The sequence below is a fragment of the Narcine bancroftii genome, chromosome 1 (genome assembly GCF_036971445.1).
Source record: "Narcine bancroftii isolate sNarBan1 chromosome 1, sNarBan1.hap1, whole genome shotgun sequence".
In the NCBI taxonomy this organism is placed as follows: domain Eukaryota; kingdom Metazoa; phylum Chordata; class Chondrichthyes; order Torpediniformes; family Narcinidae; genus Narcine; species Narcine bancroftii.
The window spans coordinates 393,389,291-393,401,870 of NC_091469.1; the positions used below are offsets into that span (position 1 = coordinate 393,389,291).

Sequence of the window (12,580 nt, forward strand, 5' to 3'; positions counted from 1 at the left end):
GAGACCAGAGAGATCAAAATGGTTGTGAGATGCAGATTCAATTATTCCTGTCAGGTTTGTCCTATGTTTGGTGGTCAGCAGTAGTCTTGGACAGGATCAGGCAGCTCATATAACCATATGACCATTTACGGAGCAGAAACAGGCCATGTTGGCCTTTCTGCACCACTTCACTGATTTTGTGCGCCCTCTTCAGGCATTGATCCCAGTAGATCTTCATTCAATAACGATGGGTAAATTCAATGCAGGTGGAATCAGATAATAGCAAAACTATGAGCAAACATGTCTTCACTGTTTACTCTGGTCTACACCAGCCTTTTGCAGACCTGATGAAAGATAGTCACCTGAAACAGTCAGTCTGTTTCCCTTTTTCCTGTCTCTCTGGAGTCATTCTGGATTTTTTTTAAATTTCCACTTTAATGAAGTTCAATTTAAACTCAAGGAACAGCATTTCATCTTTCAACCAGCTACTTTACAGCCTTTTTTTAAAATATTTTAATTTAAAAGTCTCAAGCAAATACATACAATCAATATAAAACATTTTTTTTTTAAATCACACAATATTATATACAGAGTCCAGTTTTTTTTTCCTTTCCCCGGATATTAAATAAACCATAAAAGGTAAAGGAAAAAACAAAAATAAAACTAAAAATTAAATCTAAGCAATTTTATGGCTTTATGTCACAGCATGAAATTCAACAATTTCAATTATTAATTTTACACATTTTTTTTTGCCCATCATTTATTTCTTTACCTTGAGTTATACTGTATGGAAACTGATGCTTCAGCCTAACTTGTCTGTGCCAGCCATTTCCTTTGAAATCCCCCTTTTCTTTCAACAATTAACCTTTGTATTATTTTATCACAATCACATAGTAGCAAAAATGGAATAGTTAAGATGAATTTGTGGCTTTGGTACATGGAATGACCTGCCAGGGAAAGTAATCGAACCAGGGGTAATTGTGATGTTCAAAAGACATTTAGTCAGGTACAGGCTTAGGATAGATTTAAACAGATATGGATTGAACAGAGTCAAATGGGACCAACTTGGTTGACATGAACAAGTTTCCATGCTGTAGATCTCTGACTCTCTTTAAGGTGAAATTTTGTTGCAGAAGCCTATCAATTCAACAGAAATGATTATACCCCAGGATTAAATGTTCAACATTTTTGACCATTCACCAGATCTGAATTGAAATTTCTAATCCTTTTCAGAAAGCAATATTCTTGATACAACTTTAACAGGCAAACAGAATAAACCTGATAATAATCAAATCTATTTATAGGAAATATTTAGTCTGTCCATTGTGCTCAATAGTTTGCTAACTTTAATTGAGAAGTATAAAAATAACAACGAGCTTTTATATTCAGTAAAATTTCAATAATCTGCCATCCTTGGGAATTTGGTGATTCCAGACAGGCAAATTTTCAGGATAAAATTATCCATCAAAACACCAAAAAAGTTTTGATTTACTTTTATGAACAACCACTTTTACAATAAATTTACCAGTGAACTAAGAAACTTTAAAGGAAGAATTGAGGGAGGGGGACATCCTGATGAAGAGTTGATGAGAGAGTGAACAAGGGAGGGACACATAAAAAGTGTCTTAAAAGATTACTGTAATTAACTAAAGTGAATAAAATGAAGGACAGCTTAAGTGGAGCATCCACTGCACAAGTAGCACTTGGAAGATTTGCCAAGCAGAGGCTGCATAGGAAACCTTAAACCTTCCTCTTTATACCACTTAAACACCCTAATAATCTGGTGGCCTGGTGCTTGAGACAAAACAAGGTGAACAAAATAAATGGCAACAAAATAAAGATGCAGGATCAGGTGATGTACTGGAGTTGCATGATATGGGAGGTGGTGGACTCTGTTGTATTTCCAGGTGACCACATCTGTAGTAAGTGTTGACTGCTTGAGGAATTCAGGCACAAAGTTGATGACCTGTAAACTAAGCTTCAAACACTGTGATACACAAGGGAGGGGAAGAGTTATCTAGACACGGTTTCAGCAGGGAGTCACACCCATTAGATCAGTGGTTCTCAGCCTTTTTCTTTCCACTCACATTCCACTTTAAGTAATCCCTATGCCATAGGTGCTCTATGATTAGTATGGGATTGCTCAAGGAGGTATGTGAGTGGGAAGGGAAGGTTGAGAATCACTGCTCAAAACCCAATTGTTACTGAAATCTTTTGCTTGAGAAAAATTGTCATTGGCCCATTTCCTTTGGAGTTATGAAACCGTCCACATAACGAGTCAATTAGGTACAATTAAAACAGTGGTTTTCAACCTTTTTCCGGATACTGAGTGACAAAGGTTGTTCATTGGTTACCTCTTACATCTTTCTGCTGTTACTACAACTGATGTTCTCAGCCATAATAGATGATGTTGGAACTATTTTGCCCATAAATGCAAAACTATTTTGAGAACTTGTCCTATGAGTGATTATTACAGTGGTTCTCACCTTGTTCTTCCCACTCACATACTACTTTAAGTATTCCCTATGCCATGGGTGCTCTATGATTAGTAAGGGATTGCTTAAGGTGGAATGTGGGTGGAAAGAAAAAGTTTGAAAACTACTGTTTTAATCATACATAATTGACTCATTATGTGCACGGTTTCATAACTCCAAAGGAAATGGGCCAATGACAAATTTTCTCAAGCAAAATGTTTCAGTAACAATTGAGTCTAGAGCAGTGATTCTCAACCTTCCCTTCCCACTCACATACCACCTTAAGCAATCTCTCACTAATCACAGAGCACCAATGCCATAGAGATTACTTAAAGTGGTATGTGAGTGGAAATAAAAAGGTTGAGTACTAATGCTTTAACCTAAATGATGGAGGGGGGGTTCAACAGATAGGAAAAATATAGATAAAGTTAAAGGGAAGGAGAGTGCAGGAGAGGTTATTAAAGTCCTCAGAATAAAAGATAGGAAAAGGTTTAGTAAAGGATAACATTTTAAACTTTTGCAATAAGGAGATAAATGTAAGGAAGGTGGTGAATACCAGACTGAAGGTGTATTTAAATACATAGAGTGGATGAAACAAGGTAGATGAGATTAAATTGCAGTATGAAGTTGGCAGGTAAGGTGCTGTGAACATAATGGAGATGTGGTTGAAGGAGGTGTGGTGAATGTCTGCCAAGCTTCCTGTCTCCCCTCTGGCGAGCCTTGCTGTACTAACATTGGCTGTGCATTATCTCTACTGTTAAGGACACTCCCCTTGGATATAACTGTATATGCATCTATTGTCTTTCATTATTGTATCATGATTTTCTGCAAATAAAAGCAATGATTATTGTTTGACCACATCATCTTTGTCTACTTCATCAACTGGCACTTCAATTTTATTAGCAAAAATGGATACAGCACTCAAGCCAGAGCGGCTGATAATCGACCAGTCTGCCCCAAGGGCCAGAGAAATTTTCAACCACTGGATTGCTTGTTTCGATTACTACATGGCTCGAAACAACATGGTCGATGAGGTGATACAGTGGGGCCACCTGAATTCTCTGCTGGGTGAGGTCCCTTTTGCCGTAATGCAAGGGGCTACCGCTCTGGCTATAGCCCGGGAACGTCTGACTGCTTACTATGCGGTGCCATGAAACATGGTGCTTGCTCGACACCAGTTGCTGACTAGACGCCAGAAACCCGGGAAAAATGATGCTGCCTATGCACTGCCCTTCGACTTGCTGGGAAACGGATTTGATGTCAGGGCAGTCAATGTGCAACAACACCGCAATGCCTTGAAGCTGGAAGCTTTTGTCAACGGGATTGACTCCAGTTACATCCGACAGAGGCTGCTGGAGACGGAGCCCTTAACCTATGACCAGGCAGTCACTCTAGCCAAAACACTGAGAAGTGCCATGCGGTCCAGTGAAATGCTAGAAACCGAAAAGGAAACATCCAAGAGTCCTGGAACCCCAAAGGAAAGAAAAGGGCAAACCTCTGAAAAATGCTACTTCTGTGGTAAGAGCTGGCACCCCAGACGGAAGTGCCCGGCTCGATTTGCAACCTGCAGTTATTGTGGAAAACTTGGCCACTTCGCTAAAGCAAAAAACTACTCTCACTGATAAGAAGAAGAGAAGCACCAGGAAAATTTGTCCGGGAGCTGCAGGAATGGAAGACAATTGTGAAAAGGGGGAATCTTCAGATGAGCAGGCTGAATCGACTTCAAGTGACGGTGAGGTGAGATCCCCTGTGATAGCTCAATTGACTGTAAAGCTTGGGGGATGTTACGGACTGGAACGGTTGACTACGAAGGGGGAAGTGAATGGTGAGATTCTTGATTGCCTAATTGACTCGGGGAGTACTGACAGCTACATCCACAAGAAAGTTGCCAGAGCCTTAAATTTGCGGAGATATCCAGTGAACCGAAATATATCGATGGCTTGTAGTGAACTTACAAAAACTGTATGGGACAAGTGTAAAGTTACTTTAAATTTGCAGGGACATTGCCTTACTGATGTTTGGTTCTTTATTATGCCAAAGCTCTGCGCCCCTGTGCAACTGGGGTTAGATATTCAATCTCAGATGAATAGTGTAGTGTTAAATTTTGGTGGGCCACTACCCACACTTACCATCCCCTGCGCTAGTTACTGCAGTCTGTCCGCATTAAAAATCAAAGCTCCTTCCCTTTTCAGTGATTTATCCCCTGAATGTTAGCCGATTGCCACTAAGAGCCGTTCTTATAGCACAGAGGATCGTGAGTTTATCAAAGCTGAGACCCAGAGACTGCTTAAAGAGGGAGTAATTGAAACTAGTAAGAGTCCGTGGCGGGCCCAAGTGGTAGTCGTGAAAAATCACACTAAGAGACGACTGGCTATTGACTACAGCCAGACAATCAACCATTACACTAACCTGGATGCCTACCCCTTGCCACGCATCAATGAAATGATTAATCAGATAGTGCAATACAAAGTGTACTCTACTATCGATCTCAAAGCAGCTTATCACCTAATCCCCATTAAGAAAAGGGAACGGCCCTATACGGCCTTTGAGGCTGATGGGGGGGGGGTTATACCAGTTTAAAAAGGTACCTTTTGAGGTTCATGGTGTGTCTGTGCTTCAGAGGGAAATGGATAAGATTGTTAGGATGTATGAGTTACAGTGTACATTTCCCTATTTTGGACACTAAATCTTTTCCTCTCGCTCCAATGGCCTTGAAGGCTTTCGAGAGAATTAAAGCTGATATTGTCAAAGCTGCACTCTCGTCCATTGACGAGAACGTCCCATTGCAAGTGGAAACTGATGCCTCAGATTGTGGCTTGGCAGGAACCCTTAATCAAAAGGGCAGACCTGTGGCATTCTTCTCCCGCATGTTTAACGGACCTGAACTTAAACATCCTGCCATTGAAAAAGAAGCCCAAGCTATTATTGAAGCTGTTCGCTACTGGAGACACTTTCTAATCGGCAGAAAATTTATTCTTGTCACTAATCAGAAATCTGTAGCTTACATGTTCAGTACTAAACACAAAAGTAAAATCAAGAACGATAAGATGGCACGCTGGCGAATAGAACTCGCAACTTATAATTATGAGATCCAGTACAGACCGGGCAGGTTAAATGATTCCTCTGACGCATTGTCACGATCTGCTGCTGGTGTTCAGCTGGAGGGGCTAAAAGAGATCCATAGCAGACTGTGCCACCCAGGAGTCACGAGATTCTTTCACTACATAAGGGCCAACAACTTTCCTTACTTTCTGGAAGAAGTCAGGAAACTGACTAAAAGCTGTCCTGTTTGCGCAGAATGCAAACCGCAATACTTCAAAGCTCCGGAGGCCACTCTCATCAAGGCAACCCGACCTTTTGAGAGGATTAGCTTAGATTTTAAAGGGCCATTACCTTACAACAACAAAAAATATATTTCCTTACTGTAATTGACGAATATTCCAGGTTTCCCTTTGCGCTACCCTGCCCTGACGTCTCGTCAGCATCTGTCATTAAGTCACTTGACAGGATTTTCAGCATTTTTGGTTTCCCCAATTACATTCATACCGATAGGGGTTCAGCATTCATGAGCGCTGAACTGCGGTTAGCCCTGCTACGAAAGAGGATTGCCACCAGCCGTATCACGAGCTACAACCCGCAGGGCAATGGGCAGATCGAAAGGGCTAATGCTATAGTCTGGAAAACTGTTAATCTTGCTTTAAAAACACATGGTTACCCTGTTACCCGGTGGCAGGAGGTGCTACCTGAGGCACTACATTCTATTCAGTCTTTTTTTGTGTACTGCAACAAATCAAACACCTCATGAACGTATGTTTGCCTTTCCTAGGAAATCAGGAACTGTGATTGACTGGCCAGAATTATCAGTGAATGTTGGTGGCCTCATTGTTATTCTTATTGCAAATTCTGTGCTGATAGTTTGAGGATGTTAAGGAAGGATGAAGGTTAGCAACAATAATAAAAAGGTTGGAGCAGCTTATAAAATAGGTAACTGTGAATCAACTAACTGCGATGCCTACTGACACGTCCACTAATTTGCCTTTCTCCTGTCTTCCACCAATGCCAACCATGCTGAAGGTCAATTTCACTCTCAGGGAAACTGGGAAAATTTCAACGTTTAGTAATACAGTGACACAACTAGTCAAGTTGCTGCTAAGCAGCTCCACTGAGCTTGGTTCAATCCTGAGCTCTGATACAAATAGAAAAGAAGCAAGTGAAATCGTAGAGGAGGGTAGGCAGATTGGGTTGCGTAAAAGGGAGATCACGGAAGAAAGAACAATCAAGGGAAGAGATTAGGAGGAGAAATGGTTATAAAGAGACGAGTATTAAACGAAACAGCATAGTATTTTACAAATATAAAACTGTTAAATTGTAAAAGGTCTGATTTGAAAGTGAGGGTTATTGAATTCTCAAAGGTCAAGCGGAAATTGACAGATTGAGGTACTTTGCTTCATTATTTACAAAAGATATTGGATGAATTGGTTAAAAAGATGATTGATATTATAATTAAAGGAAATTGTTGGAGTAGTTAATTAGGTTAAAGCACAATTTGCTAGAATTTGATTTCAGAAAGCACAAGATGACTAGGAGGAAATTACATGGCTATGAGGGAAAATGACAGATAAATAGATTAAAACACATTAGTAGGGATGAAACTGAATGGAGATTGAGTATATATTTGTGAATGGTTGAATAAATTAACAGTATGCCATGTTCTGTTCTAAGCTGCATTTGTTCATTGAACACAATGATTTGAGTTTCTTTTTTCTTTGGCTTGGCTTCGCGGACGAAGATTTATGGAGGGGGTAAAAAGTCCACGTCAGCTGCAGGCTCGTTTGTGGCTGACAAGTCCGATGCGGGACAGGCAGACACGATTGCAGCGGTTGCAAGGGAAAATTGGTTGGTTGGGGTTGGGTGTTGGGTTTTTCCTCCTTTGCCTTTTGTCAGTGAGGTGGGCTCTGCGGTCTTCTTCAAAGGAGGTTGCTGCCCGCCAAACTGTGAGGCGCCAAATTGCACGGTTTGAGGCGTTATCAGCCCACTGGCGGTGGTCAATGTGGCAGGCACCAAGAGATTTGAGTAAAGGGTCAGTAAAACATGCAGAGAATTGGAAAATAAGTGCATTAACGACAATTATGACTATCAATGGAAGAAAGTAATAAACTGGTAGAATGGGTAGAAAATGCATAAATGAAATAACTAAATTGTAAAAGGTAGAAGGTTTGATGTGGAAAGCCAGGAGGATTTGTGGCATTGAGATTCTAGCAGCAATTGAAGTGGTAATACTATAAATTTAAAGTAATCTAGAAATTCATTGGAATTCTGCATATTTTTACACTGTGAGATGAAATAGAAGAGGCAAAGTCCATGCACAAATAAGTAGAGCATGTGAATTTCAATTGCTCTGTTTTGTGAGCATCCATGGATGAAAACTACTGGCCTTGTTTCTGCACAGTCTGTCTTGATAGGAGTGACAAATGAGGTCCTGGGAGACTCGCAGAAGAGTAGCAGCATGGAATTGTGAAAAATAATCTAAGGCAAAGGTGATCAAACACAAGGCTCCAGGGTAGAATCCAATGAAGTCCTGGGCATGTGTTGTGTAATATTTTTGAAAAGTGCATGGAGAAACACTCTTGCTCCTCCTAACCCAGAAATAATAATAAAAAACCATACCTTGTTCTGTATTGTTGCTTTCTGCTCCCCTGTTTTTAGCCCACCACTGAGATCAGATGATAAAATTTGACAGGAATCTAAAGATGGAAAATTGTGCCCACTAGGAGAAGTGGGAAAAACCAATGGATGGAATGGCAAGTAAATGAGATTAGAAGGAATACAAAGTTCAAATTTAGTGTTAGAGTACAATACAACCCTGAGATTCTTTTTCCTGCAGGTGAAAAAAGGACAAAATATTTGCTGTCTGACAGCACTTTCTTACTTTGAACAAAGAATGAGAAAGAGAAATCTTGATTCCCTGAATTCATGTTCAAGTAAATAATTTTAAGAATTCACCTTGTTGGTTATGACCTGTGAGGTGATAGGACATACTAAAGTTACAAGCACCATCTTACAAACTGCAAAATATTATATGGTATAGAATACTCCCAACATAACAAAATAGTGCATTCCTTGATCTACCATTAACCTTGTAGAATCTTTGGCTTGGCTTCGCAGACGAAGATTTATGGAGGGGTAAAAGTCCACGTCAGCTGCAGGCTCGTTTGTGGCTGACAAGTCTGATGCGGGACAGGCAGATACACAAATTCCCACCCTCTTCCTCATGATCGTTGGAAAATGGGGTAAAGAAGAAGTTCTTGAATTTTATCCATATAGCCCCTTATTTGCATATACTATGGGCCCAAAGCCTGTTTCAGGAATGATTCCTTTGGCCTTCTCTTCCATAACAGGGACACCACTCAAAAGTGAACATGTGCTTTCTGCCAGTGATTTTTAGAAAAAGACACGGGGGTCTGCTTGGCATGCAAAAAACTAGTCCAAGGCAATATCAGAGTTATCGCCTACACTTATTTGAAGAGGTTGAAAAAAATTCCAGTGTAAATATATAATTCTATTCATTCTTCCTTCAAAGTTTGCATCACATTTTGAACTAAGAAGTCTCAAGTTTAATGTTAGAGAAACAAAACATCAAGATGCCATTTGTGACCAGAAAACCATTGCTTTATGAAAGACTATAATGTCTTCAGGGAAATGAAAGATGCTCAGATATTTTATAGACTGGACTCTTGCATGTTCATGATCTAAAATATAAAAGTCAAAATAATCGAGACAAAACGATTTTAAAAACTATCAAAAATGTCAACAGAAATAGGTGGATTAAAACTGATCTACATGTGTACTTTTTAACCATTGTAAGAGGAGTCTGAATATTTTGTAGGGTAAAAGATGTACATCTACAATCTGTAAAATGTATATCTACAATTTGTAAACATTTTATTTTAATCTACAATTAAATCTGGAATTCAGCACTGTAAATTCCTGCCTGGATGCATGCAATGTGTAGGCATTGTCACTGGCCCCTTTAGGAAATCAATTTAACAGTTTCCAGGTCTTCATAAATCATGTGTAAATCTTTCAGAGTTGTTGCCTTCATCATATAATTCAGTATCTATTATATGTGATTCTATTAAAAAGGGCATTTACTAATTTAAAAAAAAACTCTGTTGGAGGCACAACCCCAATAATGCAATGATTCTCACCCACTTTGAATGGTAGCCTATCTTATTTATACTGAGAAAACTATGGATCTGCGCAATCCATAAACATCTGATGTAACAAGGTGCTCCTGATGAGTTAGGGCTGCTGTGGGAAATCCCAGATATAGCTAACAATCTTCAGCCAAGGCAAGCAGCCTACCAAATACATTATTTATTTTTACTTACTCTTTTAACCTTCTAACTCAATGGCTTAATATTACTTAATATTATTAAAGTCCTACAGAGCCTCTGTGATCCAGAGGATCTGAATCCTAAGTTGAGAACCACTGTATAAAAGAACTTACAAAATAAATTATTTTAATTAGTACCTTTGTGAAGTATGAACAGTTCCCTCCTTCAGAGACCAAAGCCACAGCACCTTTTACTGCGAAGGTAAGATTACAACCATCTCCGCCATCCTTGAGAATATATGGCACTGATTTCCAGCTTTTCATTATCCAGTCATACCTTGCATCCAATCGTTTGCCAACAATTGTCATTCTTGATTCTGAAATAAAACAAGTGGCACAGATTGATGCAGGGCGATTATTTTCTTATGAAGAAGGAGGTGCTAATCGACAAGGAGAAGAAGCAGAAGCCACACCCCATCCATATTAATGGCACTAAAATAGAAAGAATAGATAGCTTAAAATTCTTATGAATAAATATCTCCAGTGACCTGACCTGGGATTAAAAAAAACATTGATGTGACAGTCATGAAAGTGCACCAACACCATTACTTTCTTAAAAGACAAAGTACGGCATGTCCCTCTTGTCCCGCAACAACTTGTACAGGTGCGCCATCAAAAACATACTTAGTGGATGCATCACAGCACAGTATGGGAGTTTCCCTACTCAAGCTAGAAAAAGTGGGAATGCAGCTCAGAACATAACAGAAGCATTGCTCCTTTATATGGCCTCCGTTCGCATTTCCAGCTCATTCAGAAAGACAGCTAACGTATTGAAAGACTCATCATACCCTGAGCACATTCTCTTCAGTCAGAGGGGAGAAGGTTTACGAGTGTGAAAATATGGAACTTCCCTTTCTTCTTTCACAGTGCTCTCCGTCTTGGACCTGTGCTCTCTCTCTCTCTCTCTCTCTCTCTCTCTCTCTCTCTCTCCCCCCCCCCATCATCTTTTAGCTTTGTTCTCTTGTACCTTCCCATCTCTTGCCTGTTATCCTGTGTTCTTACCCCTTCTCCTTCCTCCTTCGTCAGTCTCTTTATTCAGGTGTCTTACTAATTTGCTGCATTCCTGACACAGGGATCAGGCCTGAAATGTTGACTGCCTTTTATTTCTTATAGATATTGCGTGACCTGCTGAGTTTCTCCAGCACTTTTGTGTACTTGACAAAAATAGTGGTAGAACTAAAGGAAGATGGGATGTTCTTTTCCCCCCGCCCCCAGTGAGACTTAAACTCCATGTGTACTGACAAGAAAGTTACGTAAATACATATGAAATGCAAGCAGCAAAAGATGTAAAAAATTTTTTAAATCTCGATTGTTTAAACCATCACATAAAATGCTTACTCCTTTTCTGAATATATACACACTATACTAAAAACAAATGGTTTTGGAAAAAAGTTAATGCAATAGCTTCAGCTTTTCTTCAGCAATTTTAATACCTTGGAATGTTTATTATTTAGAGCAAGAGACTGTAGATCCTGTTGAGTTGGGTTGTTGATTTTCTTAAAGTTAACTTAGCTTTTTGATAAAACTACATAATAATAACACAATGAAAAAATATATCAATTATTTAGTGCCAAAGGATGTTGGGTATTGGACTTTCCAAAATATTCCAGTTTGAAAAGTAATAGTTATACCTGATGAAGTGAAAAGAACTTGAGATAGACCACAGTTCTTCCCCTGACATCTCCAGGAATAAAAGACAGCAGGAATCCAGTTACCCAGAGCAAACACGGGAATTGGTACAAAGTGGAGCCGAGAAAGCAAGTCTTTAATTTTCTTGGTATCATTCACCCTGTCAGTAACATAATAACATAAAATGTCATCTTAATACAGTAATAATTTTATCAGTTTCAAATGTTTTTTTTATTGCATTGTGACAATTTAACTATATTTTTCAAACAAAAAATATAAAATATGCAAGTAAAAACACAAAGATGGAGAAACTCAATAGGTCAATCAGTGTCCTTCATTTTGCAAAGGTAAAAATACATAACCAACGTTTCAGGCTACAGCCCTTCATCAAGGCATATACATGCAACCCAACACCCAACCAATTTTCCCTTGCAACCGCTGCAACCACGTCTGCCTGTCCCACATCGGACTTGTCAGCCACAAACGAGCCTGCAGCTGACGTGGACATTACCCCTCCATAAATCTTCGTCTGCGAAGCCAAGCCAAAGAAAAATATGAAATGAAAGAAATGTATGGCTGTCTTGTGTGAAGTTTCTATTATAACAAGTACAAAGTAGCATATCTATAGTATTTTTTTCAACAGTGATTCCTAGACATGGATCATATGTGCAAAGAACAGACTAATAAAAAGAAAGGTACCTTGACTGGGGAACAGGGAAGAACAAAAAGCACAAAGGGTGCACACTGACAACTAATACACAACATCTTCAGCAAATTTAGCTGAAGATAAAATTGCCACATATCCATTTAAGTTGCCAAGAAACATTTTGTGAAAATGTGTAAGAGCAGCAGGAAAAGAAAGTAAAACAGAACAGTTATTTAACCACATTTTTAAAGTTTTTGTTGAAGTTCTTTCTCCTGCACATTTTTTTTCATTATTAATCAACCTCACAAGCATCAAGCTGTGCAATAAACCATTGGACAATCAAAGTTTCTGAAAGTTTTACAATTCAGCAGCTGCAACAAAAGACACTGCAGTGTTCTTTTGGTTCAAAACCCAACAGTCTGTTGGTTCAAGGCACAAAAATAGTTCCTGTGTCTG

At 39.3% G+C, this 12,580-nt stretch overlaps 1 protein-coding gene across 3 annotated transcripts in view; it reads right to left on the minus strand.

Moving 5' to 3' along the window:
- The window catches only part of LOC138751432 (uncharacterized), a 114,553-nt gene that overhangs the window by 83,250 nt on the left and 18,723 nt on the right, over positions 1-12,580 (minus strand). For all 3 annotated transcript variants that reach the window (XM_069913681.1, XM_069913682.1, XM_069913683.1), the window contains exons 2-3: positions 11,481-11,638; positions 9,988-10,166 (exon numbers count right to left, since the gene is read on the minus strand). In XM_069913681.1, coding sequence (XP_069769782.1) covers positions 9,988-10,166; positions 11,481-11,638 — 337 coding nt within the window. The remainder of the gene's footprint in view (positions 1-9,987; positions 10,167-11,480; positions 11,639-12,580) is intronic.